The 24,185-nt window shown below is 40.9% G+C and overlaps 1 protein-coding gene across 1 annotated transcript in view; it reads right to left on the bottom strand.

Moving 5' to 3' along the window:
• LOC134671433 (SLIT-ROBO Rho GTPase-activating protein 3-like) overlaps window positions 1-24,185 on the bottom strand; it is a 105,362-nt gene that overhangs the window by 5,476 nt on the left and 75,701 nt on the right. The window contains exons 2-15 of the mRNA XM_063529292.1: window positions 23,278-23,461; window positions 22,826-23,004; window positions 22,232-22,428; window positions 21,359-21,487; window positions 19,109-19,333; window positions 18,339-18,521; window positions 17,124-17,243; window positions 9,321-9,570; window positions 8,526-8,650; window positions 7,249-7,442; window positions 5,963-6,169; window positions 4,378-4,505; window positions 3,311-3,377; window positions 2,865-2,907 (exon numbers count right to left, since the gene is read on the bottom strand). Of these exons, the coding sequence (XP_063385362.1) occupies window positions 2,865-2,907; window positions 3,311-3,377; window positions 4,378-4,505; window positions 5,963-6,169; window positions 7,249-7,442; window positions 8,526-8,650; window positions 9,321-9,570; window positions 17,124-17,243; window positions 18,339-18,521; window positions 19,109-19,333; window positions 21,359-21,487; window positions 22,232-22,428; window positions 22,826-23,004; window positions 23,278-23,461 (2,231 nt within the window). The remainder of the gene's footprint in view (window positions 1-2,864; window positions 2,908-3,310; window positions 3,378-4,377; window positions 4,506-5,962; window positions 6,170-7,248; window positions 7,443-8,525; window positions 8,651-9,320; window positions 9,571-17,123; window positions 17,244-18,338; window positions 18,522-19,108; window positions 19,334-21,358; window positions 21,488-22,231; window positions 22,429-22,825; window positions 23,005-23,277; window positions 23,462-24,185) is intronic.

Genomic DNA, 24,185 nt, shown 5'->3' with positions numbered 1-24,185 from the left:
AAGGGCGGCGGGGAAGGTGCTGCCCCGTCGCTCCCGTACCGCGCAGGCAAGGCCTCATTTAAGCGGTCGATCTATAGCTTAGTAATATTTAAAATAATGAAATGATGTTGTTGGTGAATGGTTTAAACATGAAATGAATAGGTTAATTCGTTAAAATAACGGTAAGTAATCAAAGCTTTAAAAAAAGAAGTATCAGAAGTCTATTCCACGTGGGTAAAAAAATGTTAACACTAAAAACCATGTGGCTTAGTTGTTTGGCCAATGACATTATTCCATAGATACAAAACGTATCTTATTGGTCAAATTAAACATTTTAAAATAACCCCTCTGTTATAACACTACATACATGCAATAAGCTTAATATAGTCACATTTTGCGGAAGATAGCCCTGCTATATCTACATTGCACTACAATTCTATCTTACTCAATATTAAAAAGTAGGTACCAACATTCAACTTTTGTAGGAAATGTATATCAAATACGTTAAATGTAAAAATAACTACAACTACCAAAAACTGTATAAAAAGTTAGTTTCGAGATCTAGTTCACCCTTTAATGCATAATATGAGCTAAATATACATAATAATAAATCTTCCGGAAAATATGAAAAATATAACTGACACGAACATAAAACGACAGCACAGACATGACAGACATACGTATGACATAATGTTCATAGTAAAATACTTTAAATGCAAAGCAAATCTCAATAATCACAAGCAAGTTAAAGAAATAGTTCAGTGAAATAATTTCCTACTTACTTTTTTAAACTACTTTAAATAAAATAAAAACCTAACATAATTAAACTATTGGCAGTTTTAGGCTACGGTAGTAGGCCAAGCAATAAGAAGTTATAGAGGGAAATGCTAGGAACACAATTTTTGACTCCGTAGCTTTGTTTGGACTAGTTACGAGGTGAACATATCAAAAGTCCCCGGCCGTAGCCCCGGTGCTGGGGGGTAGAGGGGGGAAAGAAGGTCTCATTTTTCGGTTTTTCACTTATATCTTGGAAACTTTGCGTCTTAGCGACATGACTACTAAGACAAAACAAAAGCTGATAAAATTTGTTACAAGTTTTATTCAGTCAAGTTTTTCGATATCTTGAATAGTTTTTGAGATATCCGCTCTTGAAAGTTTATTTAGGGCTTTCTATTTTATCTTGATATCTACATTAGTGAAGCTCTTAGGCCGTGTTTGGTATCATTTTCGTATAAGTCGTGGGTGCTGAATTCATTTTTGATATCACATTGACACCATTCCTAAGAAAAAACACATAAACTTTAAACAAATACCTTTTTTTTAAATTCCTCTTCACGCTTAAACCGCTCAACCGATTTAATTGAAATTTGGTATACAGATATTTCGAGTCCCAAGACAGGACATAAGATACTTTTTATCTCAATAATCATCCTTTAAAGTTGTGAAATAGAGTATGGGGGGAATTCAACTTCGTCGACGAAACTGCATTCCTGAGGTTAATACTGCTTAAGGTAAGGTTTATAGTCATGTTTGGTATCATTTTCATCTAAATCACAGATGTATACCATCCTAAATTTCAGCTAAACCGGTTCAGCGGTTATTGACTCCCCATACAAACTTCCACCCCACTTTTCACACCCTCAAAAGATGTTTTTCGTTATAAAAACTATCTTATGTCCTGTGTCGAGACTGAAACTATTTCTATACCAAATTTCAACAAAATTGGTTCAGCGAGTTAAGCGTGAAGAGGGATTTAAAAAAATATGTTTTTTTAAATTTTGGTTTTACTTCGAAATAGTGTTAATGTGATACCATAAATGAATTCAGCACCCCCGATTTGTACGAAAATGATACCAAACATGGCCTAACAGCTTCACTGATGTAGATATCAAGATAAAATTAAAATCCCTAAATAAACTTTCAAGAGCGGGTATCTCAAAAACTATTCAAGATATCGAAAAACTTGACTGGATAAAACTTGTAACTAATTTTATCAGCTTTCGGTTTGTCTTAGTAGTCATGTCGCTAAGACGCAAAGTTTCCAAGATATCAATGAAAAACCGAAAAATTCGACCTTCTTACCCCCCTCTACACCCCAGCACCGGGGCTACAACCGGGGACTTTTGATATGTTCACCTCCTAACTAGTCCAAACAAAGTTACGGAGTCAAAAATTGTGTTCCAAGCATTTCCCTCTACAACGTTTTTTGAGCATTCATTTACTGACCTATAGGTATATTTAGGCTTTTATATTCTCTTTTTATACTACTTGGCCATAAGTAGTAACCACTAACGAAGCACATTTATGCAACCATTCATTGGTCACTAAATGGGCCAATTCAACCAGAATCAAATTTATAATGATTTAAAATATTTGCATTTTTGCCATTGCTACACTTGACGCTGGCAATAAACTCAGTTCAAATCGGGACAAAAATCTTAATAGGCGAGTCCACACAGAGCGAGCAGCCTCGCAAAGGAATTGTCGCGCTAAGCAGCTAGGCCGCCTGCCACGGGCGAGGCACGTCTACACCGACCGAGCTGCTTCGCGCGGCAATTTCCTCACGATATAATCGTGTATATTATATGGACTAATCAATAGGTATATTCAAATTATCGCTAATAGCTATCTATCACTTGACGTGGTCCTCAGGTTTTCCTAAGTGCTGAGTTTTTGGCCCAATTTAAGGATGACTCAATTTAGACCGGGCCGTGTCCGGGCCGAAGCATCGTTTTCTATCGAAAGCATCACCTGATCGCCTGTCATGTTATAGAAAAGTAAGCGCCGGAAGCTCCGGTCCGGACACGGTCCGGTCTAACGTGAGCCATCCTTTACGCTAGTGTGTTTGTATTCATAAATGTCTAAACAGCCGTTTCGAACGGTACCTGTGGAGCGGGCACGGACTGACGCCGCGGCAGACTCTCCGACCTGAAGCAAACAACAACACTATTAGCACTTAACCCTTTTCCCCGACCACACACACACACAATGTCTGATAAAATCATAAATATTAACAAAGTGCGGCCTGAGGCAACTTCGTTAACTACTATGTGACTGCTAAAAGGTTGCCAACCGCTGCGGCGGTTCTAGACCAGCAGTCGGCAACCAGAGGCCTACGGCCCGCAAGTCTCCCTAGCTATTTTGTATGTAATACTGACAATCGACAATGTCTGCTAAAGTCACAAATATTACCAAAGTGCGGCCCGTGTCATCTTCTTTAAGTACTATGTGGCCCTTGACTGCTAAAAGGTTGCCGACCGCTGCTCTAGACGAAGCATCATCTAGGTTAGGTTAGGAATATTGCATCTAAACCGGAGACCACATTCCTTACCTCCTTTCTATTGAGTCCCTGTCCCGTTCTCTCCATTCTCCGTTCTCACCGTCGTCGCTTATTTCATCTGCCGAAAGAAATACACGTTTACTAAAACATTCTTTGACTAGTTCAATATGGTTTAAACACAACGTGTGTCCAAATAACCCGACTTACTCTAGTACCTATTCCTGTCGGAACTGTGACTAAAACATTAAAACTTACCAACAATTGAGTGACTATTTTATATAATGACAACTGTCGGTTTTCGTAGAACATTTACTTCATTGATTTTATGGTTAAAGTTGGTCAGGTTTTTCAGACACTGTATGAATTAAGCCTCTGAACGCCACGCCTACCTTGCGCGGCGCACCATCGTCAACTTTATCGGAATGCACGTTGGTTGATATTGGGCTGTATCCGCGCGCGTCAATTGACGTCTTCAGCAGTCAAAGGGTTAATGATTGGTTGTAGTTAGAGTCAGACCAAGAATAGTCTGCAGCGGATTTGATAGCCTATGCAGTGGAAGTGTTATTTTAAACGAAACTTCTATGAAATTATGACGAATAAATGACACTTGCACTGCGTGGGCTATCAAATCCGCTGCACTTTCTTTGGTCCAATTCTAAGTGTATGGTACTGACAGCTAGATAAAAGGGAACGATGGACTATGGATTAAATTGAAAAACATGCGAAAGGGTGAACACGTATTATAATTAGTAATTACTGTCAATATATAGTAGATATTGAAGGTAATCTGTTTGTATGTCTGCTGGAGTTCCTGTAAAGGAAATAATCCTGAGCTGTCAAATCCACAAATTAATTTGCTTTCGGACTAGATTGGACAACTAAATTGGATCCATATCCCATTTTGGATACAATAATTAATCGATTATTGTATTTCACGGTAGGCCCTGACCTAATGACGCCCTCTACTCAGTTACCTTATGGCGGTTGGCGCTTACGCTTTTATTAACGCCGCTCCAATATTATTACGGTGCTATGCGACGTAAACGCCAGCCGCCAGCCTTTTATCATGGAACGTCACATATTGCCTATTGACAGGCCTGCTCTTCTACAATACCCACCGTCGTCGTTATCCTCGTCGTCGTCGTACAACGACAGGTCGTCGTTGACGTCGGGCTCCTCCGCCGCGTCGACATCGTCCGAGCCGGCCGCGCTCTCGCCTTCCTCTGCTACCGTCTCGTTCTCTTCACTATAAAAACAAGTTATGGCTCTGTGAAGTCTCCTCTAGCTGTCACTGCCAACGTCGTGCCATATTAATCTAACAGATGGCGTTAGGGAGCTAGAACGCAATTAGTAAGAGAACTACATCGCGCTTACGGAGTTTTAAATGTCAGTTGTTATATATACGAGTAACTTCCGACCAACTCTCAGTGGACTTCGGTCCCCAGGCATAACACCCACCTGGAGAGAGTACTCTCTATTGCCTCTCTACCTTCTACAGCTCATGTAGACGATGCGAGAACTCGCATGCGAGTTTAAATACATTGCGGATTTTGATCGGTCGGTTGAATTGGACGTAACCAACAGACCGCAATGTAACTAAAGTCGCAGGCGAGTTCGCGCGCCGTCTAAATCAGCCCTTATGGTCATTTTATACACCCTCCAGACGCCCAGAAGCCTATAAAAAGGTCTCCTAGTCCATTCTATTTTGAATCTTTATTTTGAGACATCAAAATTGCATTTCTCTTGGCAAGTCTTGAAGTCTGGGCGGCTAGAGAATAAACACTTTAATTGCTGTATTTCATATAGAGCTTCAAGACGTAGTGTTGTTTTAGAACTAAAATAAATATTCTTCAGTACAGAGTTTTTCTAAATCAAACAGGCTTTGCGCATTGAAATATTTAAAATCAACAAAACTCATGAGTTGAGGTGCATTCATTACGACACTTTCTTGTTTTTAGGGTTCCGTACCGTCTGAGGTTATAAAGGGTAAAAACGGGACTCTATTACTAAGACTCCACTGTCCGTCTGTCTGTCTGTCCGTCCGTCTGACACCAGGTTGTATCTCATGAGCCGTAATAGCTAGACAGTTCAAATTCACAGATTATGTATTTCTATTCCCGCTATAACAAATACTAAAAACAGAATAAAATAAATATTTCAGTGGGGCTCCCATACGACAAACGTGATTTTTAGGGTTCCGTACCTCAAAAGGAAAAAACGGAACCCTTATAGGATCACTCATGCGTCTGTCTGTCTGTCTGTCCGTCTGTCACAGCCGATTTTCTCCGGAACTACTGGACGAATTAAGTTGAAATTTGGTACACATAAGTAAGATTGTGACCCAAATACGGACATGTAACGTAAACAAATGAATTTTAAACATAGGGGCCACTGTTGGGGGGTAAATGAGAATATTAAAAAATAAATTTTTTCAAACTATATCATGTTATATATCAAATGAAAGAGCTTATTGTAAGGATCTCAAATATATATTTTTTTATAATTTTCAAATAAACAGTTTAGAAGTAATTCAAGAAAATAGGCAAAAAATTACCATTCCCCCCCCTTATCTCCAAAACTACTAGGTCTAAAATGGTAATGGTACGAAGCCCTTCGTGCGCGAGTCCGACTCGCACTTGGCCAGCTTATATTATATAGGTACTTCTACGGTTGTATTTACGAATAAAGTACTTCTTTTCTAACCTCGGTCGCTTATACAGCGCATGCGGCGCGATGTCCTGAGGAAAGATGGCGGCGTGGTGTATAATAGTCCGCTTGACTAGCTCGTTGACGAGATTCTGCGCCGCTAGCTGAGCCCCGCCCTCGCCCCACGCCGCGAGTAGCGTGGGACCCACGCAGATGGCGAGGTTCCACGCGTCCATCATATTGTACTCGCTGTACTCTGTTAAACTAAAACAAAAACAGAGGTTATTATAGCCTCCTAAGGATGAAGCATACAAATGAAAGGCTAAATTTTCCAGTGAAATTTGAACCTATAATGTAGGAAATACAGTTGATTTTGGGTTGTTGAAAAATTGGAAGAAACAAAGCACACGCGACTCTGTTCCTATTGAATAGGATATAAATTTCATAGAACTGAAGAGGTACAATAGGAAGGACCTTGGGCTAAGGCTAAGGGAGGATAGGACATAACCTCAGAACGGTACCACTACTAACGGTAGCCAAGCAAGCCTTCCTATAAATGAATTTTATTCGACTTGACAGGCCTGAAATCCTGGTCAGTAGTGACAACATAGGAATCTTTTGGCTATAAACTATAAAGCGACTGTATGTGACGTTCTCAATTAAAAGATACCACATTGTCGCTTGCCATAAGGACGCTCTCAGAGGTTATTCGTATAAAGATACAAGCAAATTTTGTCTTTATGGTGAGCGACAAAGAGTTACCTTTTGATTGAGAATGTAACATATTATGTGTAGACGCAACTTTTGAATGAGCTTCAGCGATAACCTTCAAAACCAGTCTGTACCCTAATAACATAGCTATAAGACTCACTGTGCCGAGAACGCCAGCAGATACCCCAAGACAAGCACGGATGAAGCTGGCAACGTAGCTAACAGTTTTCTCATTCGCCGTAAAAAGTCCGCGTTGCTTGGTAATAACTTAGTAAACTAATTTAAACCTTAATAACATAGTAATAAGACTCACTGTGCCAAGAACGCCAGTAGATACCGCAACACAAGCACAGAGGAAGCTGGCAACGTCGCTAACAGTTCACGCATGCGCCGTAAAAAGTCCGCGTTGCTTGGTAATAACTTAGTAAACTAATTTAAACCTTAATAACATAGTATTAAAACTCACTGTGCCAAGAACGCCAGCAGATACCGCAACACAAGCACGGATGAAGCTGGCAACGTCGCTAACAGTTCTCTCATGCGCCGTACGAAATCCGCATCGCTCGGTAAAGCGGCCAGAAGGAGCGAAACTTAGCTAATCTAAACCTTAATAACATAGTATTAAGACTCACTGTGCCAAGAACGCCAGCAGATACCGCAACACAAGCACGGATGAAGCTGGCAACGTCGCTAACAGTTCTCTCATGCGCCGTACGAAATCCGCATCGCTCGGTAAAGCGGCTAAACGGAGTAAGCGTTCTTGTAGTTGTGGCGGTAGAAGCGGTGGACGGAGCTCACGGAGGTATAGCTTTAGGAGGCCACACACCTGGAAAGAATAGGTGGGTTAGTCTACCCTCAGGCCGCCCAGAGACCTATAAAAAGGCCTCCTGTTCCATTCTAATTAGAACTTTGTGTTGACAAAATAAAATTTAATTTTGCTTGGCAAGGTTTGACGTATGGGCGGTTAGAGGCTACAAATAACTACAAATAAGAACTGATCTGCTCTGATCAATGAGTAGCGATGAGCGATTTTTGTGGGTGTTTTGTCATTCACAGATCAACAAATAGAGTCTGTGCCACAGAACAAATAATAGTACTATAGTGCTAAGGTACAGAAGACTCACTCACTAACAAAACACGTCTGTTACGATCAGGACAGACATGGCCGCTAGGTGGCGACAGCGCCACGCGCGGCTTATGGCTAGCCACCAAAATTGGTGTGGACCGGATGTACTTTTAGCTACCTGTAGCAAAGCGGCGAAATCGCGGAGTGAGCCACGCCTGTCTGTGAGGAAAGAGAAGAGTCGTGGAATGTATGGGAACCAATACAAACTACGAGTTTTCTCTTTCCGCACAGACTCTAATACAAATACATCTTTTTTATCCACGCTTGATTTACATCACCGGCTGCGTTTCTTGCTCGAGAAAATACTAGATCGAAATTGTACGATTCAGTTTAGGCGAGGGTATCACCAAAAACCGGGCAAGTGCGAGTCGACCTCGCGCACGAAGGGTTCCGTACCATAATTTAAAAAAAAACAAAAAAAAGCAAAAAAAAAACGGTCACCCATCCAAGTACTGACCACTCCCGACGTTGCTTAACTTTGGTCAAAAATCACGTTTGTTGTATGGGAGCCCCATTTAAATCTTTATTTTATTCTGTTTTTAGTATTTGTTGTTATAGCGGCAACAGAAATACATCATTTGTGAAAATTTCAACTGTCTAGCTATCACGGTTCGTGAGATACAGCCTGGTGACAGACGGACGGACGGACGGACGGACGGACGGACGGACAGTGAAGTCTTAGTAATAGGGTCCCGTTTTACCCTTTGGGTACGGAACCCTAAAAATGGCATCGAGTGGTATAGTTTTCAACAAAAGTTATAGTTAATGTGATTAGATACTCACAGAGTTGATATCGGAGGCATCTCTCACATGTGCCAGGGGGTCCTCGCCCCTCTCGAAGGCAGCGCGTAAAGCTTGCATTTCTACTTGAGATCCCGACACGCGGAATATTCCTTGGTGTCGCAGACCTGGGAACAATAGTAGTTTGTGTTACAAAGGATCAAAATGATATATTTCCGTCCGTTTACATTGAATTCTGAATGAAGCGATGGATTCTACTGTAGTATCCTGAGCGTAATGAGGGATTCAAGTGTTGACGCCCAAGATGAAATAATTTTGATACCGTGTGACACATACTGCTTTTCATATTAACTATGAGGAAATTGTTATGTTCCAAAATATTTATTACTTAATTGACCAAAAAAAATAGTATGCAAGAAAGAAAATATCGTGTTATAGAACAGAAAAGTACAACTTTGATCCCTTCTAGCAGGGAAGAAAAGTGCCACATTGATCCTTCCTAACGGGGAAGAAAAAGTTTACTGGTACACACAAAGACACTCACCGTAGTTCGATATACTGTCCTCTTTTCAGTTTGGGGTTAAGAGAAAGACAGGTAACTTACCATAGCTAGATATAACACGCACACACGACGTCAACATCCTCGGTAAGTCGGCTCTGGCCGCCGCGAGATGGTCGTCGAGCGGCGCGGCGAACTGTCCCCTGCGTAGCCTGGTCGCGGCCCGTCGCGGGGGTGAGGGCGGGGAGGCGGGAGGTGTACACAAATACACAGACAATACAGTCGTCTAAAGGCGCAACAAACTGTGCTTTTCTCTGCTCGATTAAGAGAATACTCACCGTAGCTAGATATAACACGCACACACGACGTCAGCACCCTCGGTAGGTCCGCCCTCGCGGCCGCCAGGTGATCGTCGAGCGGCGCGGCGAACTGTCCCCGGCGCAGCCTGGCCGCGGCGCGGCGCGGGGGCGAGGGAGGGGAGGCGGGCGCGGGCGCGGGCGCGAGGCGCACGAGGCGCGCGCGCGCGCAGGCCGCCTTGCTCTCCAGCCGCGCCAGCCGCCCCGCGCTAGACACGTACGACCGGAACTTCTGTGTACATCGAACCAAAACTTGGGCACGTAAACTTGGTTTCTTACCTAGACATTATAATTTTTTCAAGATATACAGATCGATTTGGCCGAATTCTCGAGCGGATAAAGGAGCATTCCATGAAATTGTCTACCGTTGTCCCGTACAAACGCGAAGTTTCTGAAGATTTAAAGGTATAAGAGTTTCCTTTTCTATGACAAATGGTCAAAAATATGCACAGAAAAATAATCGCCTGCTTTAAATGCCGAGAAAATAGTCGCAACACAACAAATAAAATGCATTTGTACGGGACAGCCCGTGGAATGCTCCTAAAGCTGTCATGAATCAGGGAACCTTAGCCGAGATGATAAGCTTAGAGAAACGAAACGAAAAACTATCTGTCTCTATCGAACTAATATGAAAAAGTGATAGAGAAAACGCTTACACTTGCTAGGCTAGACAGATCTAACGTACACTCACCACACGGGATTGTTATGCCATTTAGGGTTCTTGCTAAATTGGAAATTCTACAGTGTAAGTATTGAGCAACCAATTTAGCTAGGACCCTAAATGGCGCAATAGTCGCGGAGCGTGATGGTACAAATGCAAGATGCAATTTGCCCTATAGTGCAGATTGGCATTTGTTTATATGGCGGCCGGTGTAATCCAAATTCTATTAAAAGCTTTTGTGGTTTAAAAGTGTATCTAAAAGTGCGATATGTGTATCCAATAGTGAAAAGTGAATCTATTTGTGCATCCGTTCGCTTTGTTTGATTACGGTTCGTTGTGGTGAGCTGCGTTTCGCCATCATGCCACCTGAGGATGAGTTAAAAAGGTTGCGGCTTGCCCGCGGCCTACTAAAAGGTACTGTGACGAGAATGGAGTTATTTACTAATGATAGTGAAAGGTTAACATCCGCGTCTTGGGAAATGCTAGAGACTCGGAAAGAAAAGTTGATAAATACGTTTAGAGAGTATGAAACACTTCAAGTGGATATTTTAGCGATTGACGAGAATGACAATGAAAACGTTGAAGTTGTAGAGTCTCGCTACTATTCGGTATTGTCAAAGTTAACGGCTCAAATCAATAGCTTAAAACCATCTGAGGGTCAGGCTTCAAGCAGCAACGGTGTTTCAAGCACTAACGGTCCTAAAAATAATTCAAAGTTGCCGTGTATTGACATTCCAATTTTCAATGGCAAAGACTTCACAAAATATACTCCATTTATGGATTTGTTCAAAGCCGTTGTTGACAAGAATGCCTCACTCTCAGATGTTCAGAAATTGTTTTATTTAAGAAAATTTTTAGCAGATGAAGCATTGTCAGTATTTGTTAATCTGCCTCTGGTCAATGACTCATACAAAGAGGCACTTGATTTGTTACAAAAACGTTTTGATAACAAGGCTAGGCTAATATCAAGCCATATAAATGTAGTACTAGATATGCCCGCTATGCAAAAGGGCACAGCAGCCTCTATAAGGACATTCATATCAGGTGTGCAACAGCAATTGTATGCCTTAAAGAATTTACAGCAACCAGTTGATCAATGGGATATGCTCTTGTTATCTATATTAACCAAAAAATTAGATGCATATACCAATAGAGCCTATATGCTCGATAGGAATTCAGATGCCTTGCCAACTGTTGCTGAATTAATTGAATTTCTTGAAAAGCGTGCAATTGCATTGGAAGACAGTAGCACTGGCAATGCCCCTGAATTTAAAGAATATAAAAAGTTTACATCAAACTCACCAAAGGTGACCAATGTTGCCACAATCACAACCAATAGTTGTTTATACTGTGATCAATCAAGTCATGCTATATATGCTTGCCCTAAATTTAAGATGGCTCCTATAGAAGACCGTCTCAGCTTTGTAAGCAGCAAAAAACTATGTACCAATTGTTTGAGAAAGCATGAAGGTAAGTGCAAGTTTAACTTTTCATGCCTGACATGTAAGCAGAAGCACAATACTTTGTTACACAAAGATGCAAGTGATGTTGTAGTTAACAATCATCTGCAAACATCCTCTGATGATGTTTTGCTCCCCACTGTAAAGGTTAAACTATATGATAAAAGGGGCCAAGAAATAGTTATCAGAGCGCTACTGGATTGTGGGGCAATGGGCTCCCTCATATCTACATCTCTGGCAGAAAGGTTAAATTTGAAACCAATATCTGAAGATTCAAACTTGATAGGAGTTTGTAAAAATAACAAAAAGTTGAATAAATATGTCAATGTTAGCGTATACTCTCTAGTGAACAATGTTGAAGTGCAAGTCAAATGCCATGTGGTCAATACTGTCACACCTGATTTACCTCTTGAACCGATTGATTTAACAAAAATGAAAATACCGGACAATATTGTTTTGGCTGATGATGAGTTCCATATCCCAGGTGAAATATTATTGCTTTTGGGATCTGAGGTTTTATTCAAAACCATATTAGATGGCAAAATTGAAATTCCATGTGGGCCAGTATTGATAAATACATTATTTGGATATATTGTAGGTGGTGGTATGACCGATCAATGTAGTCAAGGAAATCAAGGTCAGCGCTTAATCAATAATTTTGCTATATGTAGTGACCATAAATTAGAGGATGTAATGCAACAATTCTGGCTTTCAGAAAGTATTCCTGAGCAAAAACACAATTTAAGCAATGAGTCTCAAAAGGCTGAAAAATATTTTCAAGAGACAACCACTTTGGTTGATAGTCAGTTTCAAGTGAACTTGCCCATTGCTGAGGACTTGGATAAGTTACAAATCGGGGATTCTTTCTCAGTGGCTTTGCAAAGATTTCTAACACTAGAGAGAAAATTTAAAAGGTGTCCAGCCTATTATGATAAATATAAAGAATTTATAGAAGAGTATCTTTCTCTGGGGCATGCCAAAATTGTCGATATTGGTGAATATGATATTCAAAATGGCCCTGTGTACTTTTTAAGTCACCATGCCGTTTTAAATTTGGAAAGTTTGACAACTAAGCTCCGGGTTGTATTTAATGGAAGTATGAAATCTAAGACTGGAGTGTCTTTAAATGATGTCCTTTTAAATGGACCTATGGTCCAGAGTGAACTATTTGACATTCTCCTTCTATGGAGAACCTATATATACACACTTAGCTGCGACGTTACAAAAATGTTTAGGGCCATTCGTATGAATCCTGAGCAAGCTTCTCTTCAAAACATACTGTGGCGTGATACTCCTCGCGAACCCATTAAATGTTTGCAGCTTCAGACAGTTACCTATGGTTTGAAGCCCTCAAATTATTTAGCGACTAGGTGCCTTATTGAGTTAGGTCAAAGGTATAAGGAAAAATATCCATTGGCTGCTGAGGCAATGTTCAAAAGCACCTATGTTGATGATGTTATTACAGGTTCTGATGAACAAAGTCAATTGATTGAGCTGAAGGATCAGCTTATCGATATGTTAAAAAAAGGGGGATTTATACTCCACAAATGGTGTTCTAACCTCCCACAAGTTCTTGATGGAATTCCCAGTGAGCATAAATGTTTAGAAAAGCTAGACATAAATCAAAATAATATTGTCAAAACCTTAGGTTTGAAATGCGACGTTCTTAATGATGAGCTTACATTTAAATGTCCTGCATCGGATGAGACTGAGATTAACACTAAAAGAAAGGTGTTGAGTTATATTGGCCAGATGTTTGACCCTTTAGGTTTGATAGGTCCCATAATAGTAGTTGCTAAATTATTGATGCAAAGACTATGGTCAATTAAAAATTTAAATTGGGACACTATATTACCCCAAGAAGAGCTTAGAAAGTGGAATGCCTTTATAGACAATCTGAAGGGCATGGGAACTCTTGCTATACCTAGATGTGTAAACACTTCCAATAAACTTTATGCCCAATTAATTGGATATGCAGATGCATCTATGAAGGCATTTGGCTGCTGTATATATTTAAGAATTATAAATTCAGATGAAACAGTAGACACAAATCTACTCTGTTCGAAATCAAAAATATCACCGTTAAATAAAAATATTACTATACCTAAACTAGAATTAAATAGCGCGCTGTTGCTAGCAAAACTAGCACATAGGGTATATGACATCTTAAAATCTAGATTTGACTTGAAAGTATTATTGCACAGTGACTCCCAGATAACCTTAGCATGGATCAAGGGTAGTAGTGGCCCTGCCAAATCAAATACATATGTTGCAAATAGAATTTCACAAATTCAAGCCCTAACCAAGGACTTTCAGTGGCTCTATGTCACCACATCTAACAACCCTGCAGACCTTCTTTCTAGGGGGTGTGATCCACAGAAGCTTATGGTCAACAAGCGTTGGTGGCATGGACCTAGTGATTTGTCCAGGGCTGATTATGAGCATGTGCCTTCAGAAATTAAACTTCCTATTTCTAACATACACAGTGGTGATGTAAGTGTGAACATGATTATCACTCAACCTGCTGATGACCCTCATAACAGCATATTAGATGTTATAAATAAGTACTCTGACCTTAATAAACTCCAAAGAGTTGTTGCATATATTTTGAGATTCTGCCATAACTGCAGAATACAGAATAATAATGAAAAAATATTAAGCTCTATTATGCCCAAAGAGCTCAATGATGCTCTAACGGCCATCATATCATGCATTCAAAATAAGTATTTTGCTTCAGAGGTCAATGCACTCAAAAATGGTCTACCCATAAAATCTGGCATAGCCGGTTTGCATCCCTTTCTAGATAAAAATGATGTTATGAGAGTGGGAGGCAGGTTACAAAATGCAGAGGACATTCCATATAGTCAAATTCATCCTGCTATATTACCCAAACACTGTCACTTGACCACTATAATCATTCAAAATGAGCATTTGCGACTTAAACATGCAGGGGCAAGGGCAGTGCTAGGCTCACTTTCAGAGAGGTTCTGGATAATTAGTGGCATATGTCAAGTTAAAAATATTGTGACCAAATGCATTACTTGTGCTAAAATGAAATTCAAGGCTGCTCAACAATTGATGGGTTCGTTGCCAAAGGAGAGGTTAGATGCAGTTAGGCCTTTTCATATAGTTGGCGTAGACTTCTGTGGCCCATTTAATGTTAAAGTAGCACGGATTAGGAACCCAATAATTACCAAAGGATACATTGCTGTATTTGTTTGTTTTGCGACCAAGGCCCTACATTTGGAGTTGGTCAGCGACCTCACTACAGAGGCATTTTTGGCATGCCTCAAAAGATTCATTTCCAGGCGGGGTATGCCTACTAAGATTTTTTGTGACAATGCGAAGACCTTTAAAGGTGCTTCCAACGAATTAAAAAGGCTTCATGAACTATTCACATCCCAGTCTCACATAGATGCTGTGGAGAACTATTGCCTACCAAACTACATTCAATTTAAGTTTATTCCAAGTTATGCTCCAGAGTTTGGTGGTTTATGGGAGGCTGGAGTGAAGAGCTTTAAGGCCCATTTACACGATACAAGATTCTTGTACAAGAATCGGCAATAATTGTATTCAAGTTTTGCCGTGCAATAATTGAATTCAAGAATTGAATCAAAGTGTTTATACATGAGCAATAACCAAAATCTTGAATGCAATTATTGTATACAATTCTTGATGGGCAATATTCTTGACCGTGTTTTGTTTACACCAAAGACATTTATTGAACGGCAATAATTGCATGCAAGTCTTGACAGGTCTAAACTTCAAGTTGAATCAAGTATGATGTATTGAAGCCATATTGAAGCAAGAATTGAACCGATTTGCATTGGCAGATTTTCATTCAATATTGAATGGGTGGTAAAACTGATAAAATGAGCAAAAATTATTTTAAATTAGGTAGTTCGGAGATAATTAAATTCATAGAAATTTATAGAAGTCATCAATGTTTGTGGGACACAGAGGTTAAAAATTATAAAAACCGTGAGGCTCGCGAAGCTGCCCTTGTAGATTTTGCTATAGAATTTGGGGTAGAAGGTTTTGGTCCCAAAGAAATAATGAAGAAACTTAAGAGCATAAGAACGCAATATCTGGCTGAAAATAAGAAAGTGAAGGATTCAATGGGAACTGGATCTAGCAGTGCTGACGTTTTTCTCGTAACACAGTTGCTACTATAGCAGCGACAAGGAACACACCTTCGCGTACGGAATCCATGTCGAAAATAAAATATGGATTGGCAATTCTTGTATTCAATTAACTGCACTAGGCTTCGTTTACACGTAAGCCAGTATAGAATTCAAGTTGCTACTTGAATACAAGAATGTCACGTATGTTTAGATAGTGCAAGTTTTTTGTTGCCTCAATTTTATTGTATTGAATTTTCAAGAATCTTGTATCGTGTAAATGGGCCTTTAAACACCATTTTAAACGAATTGTAGGTAATATTGCTTTGACATTTGAAGGCTTGTATACAGTGATGGCTGAAATTGAGGCGATTTTAAATTCTAGGCCATTATTGCCTTTGAATTCTGACATTTCAAGTTATGAATATTTGACGCCTGGACACTTTCTTATAGGTAAATCTATGACAAGCTACCCTGAAATAGATTTGTCGAATAAATGTATTGATCGATTAAGGTTTTGGAATATGTTAACAAAAATAAAACAAGATTTCTGGCGGATCTGGTCAAGGGACTACCTTACACAGCTTCAAAATCGCCCTAAATGGCAGCATGCTCAGCCCAATTTAAAAGTAGGTGACCTTGTAATTGTTAGAACAGACAATAATATTAAACCTTTAAACTGGCCTATGGCGAGAGTCATTAAGATAATCCCTGGACCTGATGGTAGGGTCAGAGTTGTAGAGGTGAAGATGAATAATAAAATATACACTAGATCACTTCAAAAAATCTGTCCATTGCCCATTTAAGCTTGTCTTGTATAAGCTGTTTTACTTATGTTTATGTGGCTTAATATCCGATCCCAAGACTCAGACTCTGTAGTAGGGCTAGACATAAGTAATTAATTATTTTAAGAGCTAAACGAGCAGTTAGCAATTAATGTTTTATTGTTATAATGTAAAAGAAGGTTTACATTTTTCTGTTATATTCTTATAGTTTAATGTATTTAATTTACGCTTCTACATGCTTGTGAGTATACTTTTGCCCTGGCCAACTATGTTCAATAATATTAAACATAAGTTCATTTTTAACACACAGTTTGTATAGAAAAGTAGGTCTCAAACTGGCCACATTATTCATTTAATTTGAATGTGACAACACTTGGAAAACGTCTGTCATCCCATAGCAATTTGATCATCATGTAATTTTAATTTTAGTTGAAACGAACAATATAAGTTTCTTATCTTTTAAAAGCTGTTTTATTATACACATGTTTATGCTATGCTAAACTGAAATAGCGACAAAGACCTCCTGCAATTTTGCACTTTTCAAAATAGACCAGCTGACACTATTATTCATAGTGTGTTAGCTTGTATTAAATGAGCTAGAGTTAATTATTTTAAATTAAAACCAAAATGTTAAACCTGCATAATCCAAAAACGTTTAACTGATACCTACATCTAAACCACAAACACCCCTGCAACACTCAAATCCCAGTTACGTATCTTCTCCCTCGCCGCAAAAAAAAAGAAAGCCGCGTACTAACCGCGAGATAGTAGTCCTCCTGCTCCTTCCTCGGCCCCTCCTGGTCGTCGGGCGGCGGCGGCGCGGGCGCGTCCGCCCCGAACAGACGCGCCGTCTCCCACTGCGCCGCGCTGCCTTCCATCTGCAACATAAGCCTATTGTAATACTAGCCGAGGCTGCTTTGGTGCACGGTCGTACAAAACGAGCTGCCTCGCGAGAAAACCGCGTACGTACGTACAGGGGGCCGATTTTTGAATTACGGTCGCTCGATTTCGTCACTCGAAAATCGGTGGAAAACGGCGAAATGCTAATTTTTGAAATACGAGCGATCGAAATTTGGAATCTAGTGGTTTTGACCACTCGAGTTCAATTCTATTAATAGAATTTAAACGCCTTATAAAAACGAACTATAGTAGTGGAGATATCATTTAACGAAATACACGAAATCGAGTGGTCGAATTTCAAAAATCGGCCCCCAGAGATGCCTCGCGAGAGCGTCCGCTATACCTCTCGCAGGGCAAAATGCAATTCGACAATTAAGTATACACTACTTAAACAGTTAAACACGTTACAATAAACACTTGACCGAGCTTGAAAAGCTCAGCTTCAGCCGCGTCAAGAGTCTTGGCGCTCTCTCTACATTCAGCCCTAAGAGCCCTCGCACCGCTCTCGAGTTGCTGCAAACTTTGCGCGAGCTCTGCTGCCACCGCCGCCGCCGCTGCATCCTGTTCCTCTGCTGCCCCGTTTACATTAAATGTACCTGTTTGACAAGCTCAGCCGCAGCCGCGTCAAGAGCCCTCGCACCGCTCTCGAGTTGCTGCAACCTTTGCGCGAGCTCTGCTGCCACCGCCGCCGCCGCTGCATCCTGTTCCTCTGCTGCCCCGTTTACATTAAATGTACTTGTTTGACAAGCTCAGCCTCAGCCGCGTCAAGGGTCTTGGCGCTCTCTCTACATTCAGCCCTAAGAGCCCTCGCCCCGCTCTCAAGTTGCTGCAACCTTTGCGCGAGCTCTGCTGCCACTGCTGCCGCCGCTGCGTCCTGTTCCTCTGCCGCCCCGTTTACATTAAATGTACCTGTTTGACAAGCTCAGCCTCAGCCGCGTCAAGAGTCTTGGCGCTCCCTCTACATTCAGCCCTAAGAGCCCTCGCCCCACTCTCGAATTGCTGCAACCTTTGCGCGAGCTCTGCTGCCGCCGCTGCGTCCTGTTCCTCTGCTGCCCCGTTTACATTAAATGTACCTGTTTGACAAGCTCCGCCTCAGCTGCGTCAAGAGTCTTGGCGCTCTCTCTACATTCAGCCCTAAGAGCCCTCGCACCGCTCTCGAGTTGCTGCAACCGTTGCGCGAGCTCTGCTGCCACCGCCGCCGCTGCTGCGTCTTGTTCCTCTGCTGCCCCGTTAACTAGCTCACGCATTTCTTGGTCCTGGAAGAGATTTTTATGGTTATTAACGTTAATTTTGCTTAGAGCTGTACAACCGAGTATCCTACTGACTGCGCCAATAAGATTATAAAGCACATTTTAAGTTTACCCTCTATTTTTGCACAAACAGTCAAGGTACAGTGATTGTAAGTCTCCCTTCAGTAGTCCTAATCATTTTTGTCAGGGAAAATAAAAGAAGAGTGTTAGGAAGGTATAACAGTGACTTTTCGAACCGTTCAGCGACAATAGATGCAGTCGCAATGACGTCGTTGGTCATATACCCTCGCACGTAAACACGATTTTGCATTGCTACTGACTACGCAAAAATGAGAGAAATATAGAATGAGATATAGTTTGTGTCATTCAGCGATGAAGCGCAGATCCGTCAAATCTAACCTTTAATAACATGACCGAGGTACGCGTTTTCGTGAATGACAAGATCTATAGTTAACAACACTAATAGTAACATTCCATTTCTGACCGCAGCTGCACTACTGGTACTGAACGCGCCGGTGTTATTGTCAATTTCCATAGTAAAATGAACAGTAGTGCAGCTGTCAGTGGAAATGGACTGTCATTTTAATACTTACTTGCTCTTCAGGAGGTGTCCCTTGATAAGGCAGAGGCCGTGGCAACGCAAAGGTCGGCGCGTGAGCGTCCAGCGTTTTTTGTCGGTCCTTCAAAGAGTCCAAAGCCGAGGCCGCACCCCGCAGCGCGCCGGCGGCCGCGCACAAGGCCGCTGCTCGGGCGGCCTCGGCCTCGGCGGCGGTGCGCACGCAGCGGCCGACTACGGCTTCGAAACCGACTTCCATGCACTGGGGGGTAAATAAAATAACAGTTTACATTACTATCGAAGCGAAGACCTATTTGCTCTTCTTCTTCCTCGCGTTGTCCCGGCATTTTTGCCGGGTGCGTATCGATGGCTATAAACATTTTTATTATAATATCAGTTGCAATAACGCTTATTTAGTATAATTATTAAATGATATAACAACACTTAATATATTTTCATATGATATAAATTATCATTTTATATAAAGAATAATTGATCTAATAACATTTAGCATAACATTATTCAAGTATAATGCAGATTTTCTATACTGAATTTATGATAAAAAGTTATTTCATCTAAAGTAGAATTGTTGATATAATGTATTAGATATATAATTCCACATTTACTATTACACACTACAAAAAACTATTATTTCTACATATAACGAACTGCTATTTATAACTAGGTAGGTAAGGTTAAGAACTGCGACCCCTACACAAAACCAACCGCTACCAGAATACTAGGTTAGGTTAGGTTAAGAACTGCGACCCCTACACTAAACGAACCGCTACCAGAAAAGTAGGTTAGGTTAGGTTAGAATTGCGTCCATTACACAAAACAAACCACTACCTACCATTTACATATGTCGTCATAAAAATACCTTAACTATAATATTATACCGAATAATGCTTATATAATAATACTTGTATAATAAATGAGCATTATATCACATGATCGTTATAATAAATGAGTGTTATATCAAAAGATAACTATACAAAATGATAACTTCCATTTCCATGGAAATTCCATTTCCAACTGCAGCTGCAATACTGTTCATTTTACTATGGAAACGCGTCGCTGTCATTGTCAATTTCCATAGTAAAATGAACAGTATTGCAGCTGCAGTTGGAAATGGAATGTGACTTAACAAACATTAAGAAACATTTTAATAATATACCAAATGTACATTATACAAAATGAGTTATTATATTTTCTGTAATTATATTAAATGTTGTTATATCTACAGAAAATATATTAATTATTTTTATATCGATCATTACACACCCATTTTTGCCACAGCTCATGGGAACCTGGGGTCCGCTTGACAATCCCAAGAACTGGCATAGGTACTGCCGTACTACATAGTTTTTACGAAAGCGACTGCCATCTGACCTTCCAACTCAGAGGGTAAACTAGGCCTTATTGGGATTAGTCCGATTTGATCACGATGTTTTCCTTCGCCGAAAAGCGACTGATGAATATTCCGATAAACTCATTGGTACGAGCCGGGGTTTGAACCCGCGACCTCCAGATTGCAAGTCGCACGCTGTTACCGCTGTTTTGAAGAGCTATTTACTGATTTGAGTAATTATTTTAAACGGAAATTGGGAGTCCGTTTGACAAGGACAAACGATAATTGCGCTTTCTCTACTACTCGTCTTGAAAGCTCTATAAGATCATCATCCAGTAATTTTTATATATTACTTGCTTTTAGGTTTGTAGCTCTAGGGTCAAATTGTTTGAGTTGAGACCCTTAACTAAGCTTTATAGCTCGTTTTTTTACGAACTTGAAAGAAGGTAAGCAATCTTGACATGTCTTTTAATTGAAAAAGGCTTTTTAAAAATCAATAACTATTACTTATAAACGCAGAAGAATATAAATGATCGTGTTAGGTTCATAATTGTTACATATTTGCCGTAACTTATTTTTAAAATGTGTTTTCCAATTAAAAGACACATCAAGATTGTTTACCTTATTTATAATGCTAAAAAAACGAACTATAGGTGACCATCTTTAACAGATGATTTTAATACACACAACATTACACTTGCCCTAACTACAAGTTTCTGTTTGTCCCAATGGCGGACTGGCAGAAAATGCCTTAAGGCATTAAGTCCGCCATTTGTACAATTTTATATCGTGCAATAAAGTTTAAATTACATTACCCAAGAGGGCAGCTTGTTTTAACAACTTCTTTGTCTAAAGGACAGAAAACTAATGAGAAAAAATCTATCAATTACAATTATTAATTTATTACAAACTGTAATTGACTTCTCTGTTACTCACAAGCATGATATCTGGGATGTCGTCAAGGTAGTACCGCTGCAGAGTCGCGTTCGCGGCTTCCAGGCTCAATACGTAGTCCGCTCGTGCGCGCAGGGCCTTAGCGCGCGCCTCGCTGTGCCGGCCGCGTCGCTGTAACAATAAAATTACAATGATTAAAAATGATGATTAATGGATTGTTAAGTCATTTTAATATTGTTTATTTTACGTTTTGCCAAATTTTGCAAGGCTAATAAGTAAACCTTCAACAACATACTATGTATGGGACTAACCCCCGTCATCGAGACGCAAGAATTGGATGTTTCATACATTTTTGGCTAGTTTATCGATGAGTATAACGGTCCGGGTCCGGACCGAGGCGTCCGACATTTTGGTTTCTATGATAGGTGATTGGTCATAACGTGATGCTTTCTATAGAAAACGAAGTATCGGACACAGCGTCCCGGATCCCGGACCGTTCTAGCGTAGTTGCAGTCCATACGGCGGCAGTCACCTTAGATAGGTGATTTCGCTTCTCAAAAACATTTACTAACCTTCTCTAGCTCTTTATCCGAAGCCTTCAGCTTCTTAACCCTAGGAGGGTCAGCGGCAGCCAACCGAGTCTTTTGGTCATGGGCCTGTCTCAGCTTGGCTGCCACAGCACGCCATTCGGCGGCAAAGTCACCTAAGAGTGGTGATTTCGCTTCTCAAAAACATTTACTAACCTTCTCTAACTCCTTATATCAAAGCCTTCAGCTTCTTAACCCTAGGAGGGTCAGCGGCAGCCAACCGAGTCTTTTGGTCATGGGCCTGTCTCAGCTTGGCTGCCACAGCACGCCTTTCGGCGGCAAAGTCACCTAAGAGTGGTGATTTCGCTTCTCAAAAACATTTACTAACCTTCTCTAACTCCTTATCCAAAGCCTTCAGCTTCTTAACCCTAGGAGGGTCAGCGGCAGCCAACCGAGTCTTCTGGTCATGGGCGTGTCTCAGCTTGGCTGCCGCGGCGCGCCATTCTGCGGCCGCTGCCGCTTGCGCCTTCCCCGCGGCTGCCGCGTCAGCTAAGGCTGCGCCTACTTCTTCATGGCGCTCCAGTACTAAAAAAAAACATATTTGAGCAAAAATGTCAAGGTTCTGGTGTTCCGTATTTGGAGTGATTATCAAGAGTCGGATTTAGGTATTAGAAGTTATTTGACGAAAATGAAATCAAATGAATGCTGTAGATTTTAACTGCTGTAGGATGGAAAACAATATGTCTAAAATTTTATTGTTAAGGTCTCTCTCTCTATCAGCAAAGCACCTTTATTAATTACTTAACTTAAAACCTCTGGAAAATCATGAAGCACGGTAGCATATCTTCAATAATTTGCCTTTAGGTCTTGATTTTTCAGTGAACGCCTTACATTGCGGTCAGTATTAGTCCAGCGAAGACCTTACAGATGTCTCTGGTAAGCATATATACGTCGCACAGATGTTTGCTGCAGAAACACTCACCTATGTCCCGGCATTTCCTATGTAACCTCAATGCGTCGTCAGCCGCCCTCTGTAACCTTGAAGCCAGCTGCCCTCCGTATAACGCGGCCAACGCCGCATGGTCTTTGGACAGCGAGCGCGTACTGTCCAGCGCAGCTTGCCAGCACGCGTAGGCGCCGGTTAGCGACCATTGCTCGCGTCTGGAAAAGATGGTTACAAATTAGAAAAAGAATGATTTCAGATGACCTTGAAGTTCTTGGCTTGTTTCATCCTACAGCATTTTAGGAGGAACTGTCTTTAGACCAAGCGGCCTAAACGGCTTTTAGAGGGGGGGGGGGACTAGCTTGTCAAGTGCTCGAGAATAGTCTGCCTCTAGTTCAGCCCGTCTCCAACAATAGTCATGTAATTCTTCTCCGACGCCCATATACAACCTGGCTAGTGGCCTACCAAGTAACCTATAGACTGTATCTTACTTGTGTTTTTGTTCCTTATGCTTCTGATGCGCGGCGCGGACTAGCTTGTCAAGTGCTCGAGAATATTCTGCTTCTAGTTCAGCCCGTCTCCGGCAGTAGTCGTGTAGTTCTGCTGCGACGCCCGCCGCCGCTTCGGCACGTGCTTCTAGTATTCGCGTCTGCTCGGTCAGTTGTACGCGAATATCTGGAAAAGAAAAGTATAATTCAATTTGGGTTAAGTGATTCACGTCTATATGTTAATAGATAGTTTCTTTAGAATCTTTAGATGAATATATGTGACGTTCCACGGGAAAAGGTAGCTCATGACGTCGCACAGCACCGCACTAGTATTGGAGCGGCGTTAATAATAGCGTAAGCGCCAAACACCATAAGGTACCTTTACCCGTGGGACGTCACATATTTGTCAATTGAGCTTTATTCTTGGAACGACACATATGGTATAGAATAGGTAATCAAAGTCTCCTTCAATAGAAATCCATATAAAAGTAGTCACCGATCTGTGCTATGCCAAAATATGTGTGGTTAGAGTACTAAAAGTTACGTCAACGCACGAGAAAAATCTATAAATAACTTGCAAAACAATACGCTCAATTAAAACACAAACAAAACTAAACTAAGTTTACTCGCTCCAGATAGTTAAGCAAAACAAACGGCCATTTTCCTTTAATTACCAAAGTTCATTGACCGGCTCCCACAATCCCTCAATTCAATTCCCAAATCCCCCTCAATTTAATGTGCAATTGATATTGACAATCGGCAATGACGACAATTTGACGCACAAATGCGTCAAATTATTGCAATTTTTTGTTTCCGTGCTAAATTTATCTCGACGATTTTCCCGTCTGGCTGTATTCCCATTGGTCGAGCTTTTTGGGTAACCAGCATATCGTGACCACAAGGCCGATATA

Source organism: Cydia fagiglandana, chromosome 15 (genome assembly GCF_963556715.1).
Source record: "Cydia fagiglandana chromosome 15, ilCydFagi1.1, whole genome shotgun sequence".
NCBI classification, from domain to species: domain Eukaryota; kingdom Metazoa; phylum Arthropoda; class Insecta; order Lepidoptera; family Tortricidae; genus Cydia; species Cydia fagiglandana.
The sequence above is the reverse complement of the archived record's forward strand: the minus strand, read 5'-3'. Positions and strand labels throughout refer to the sequence as shown.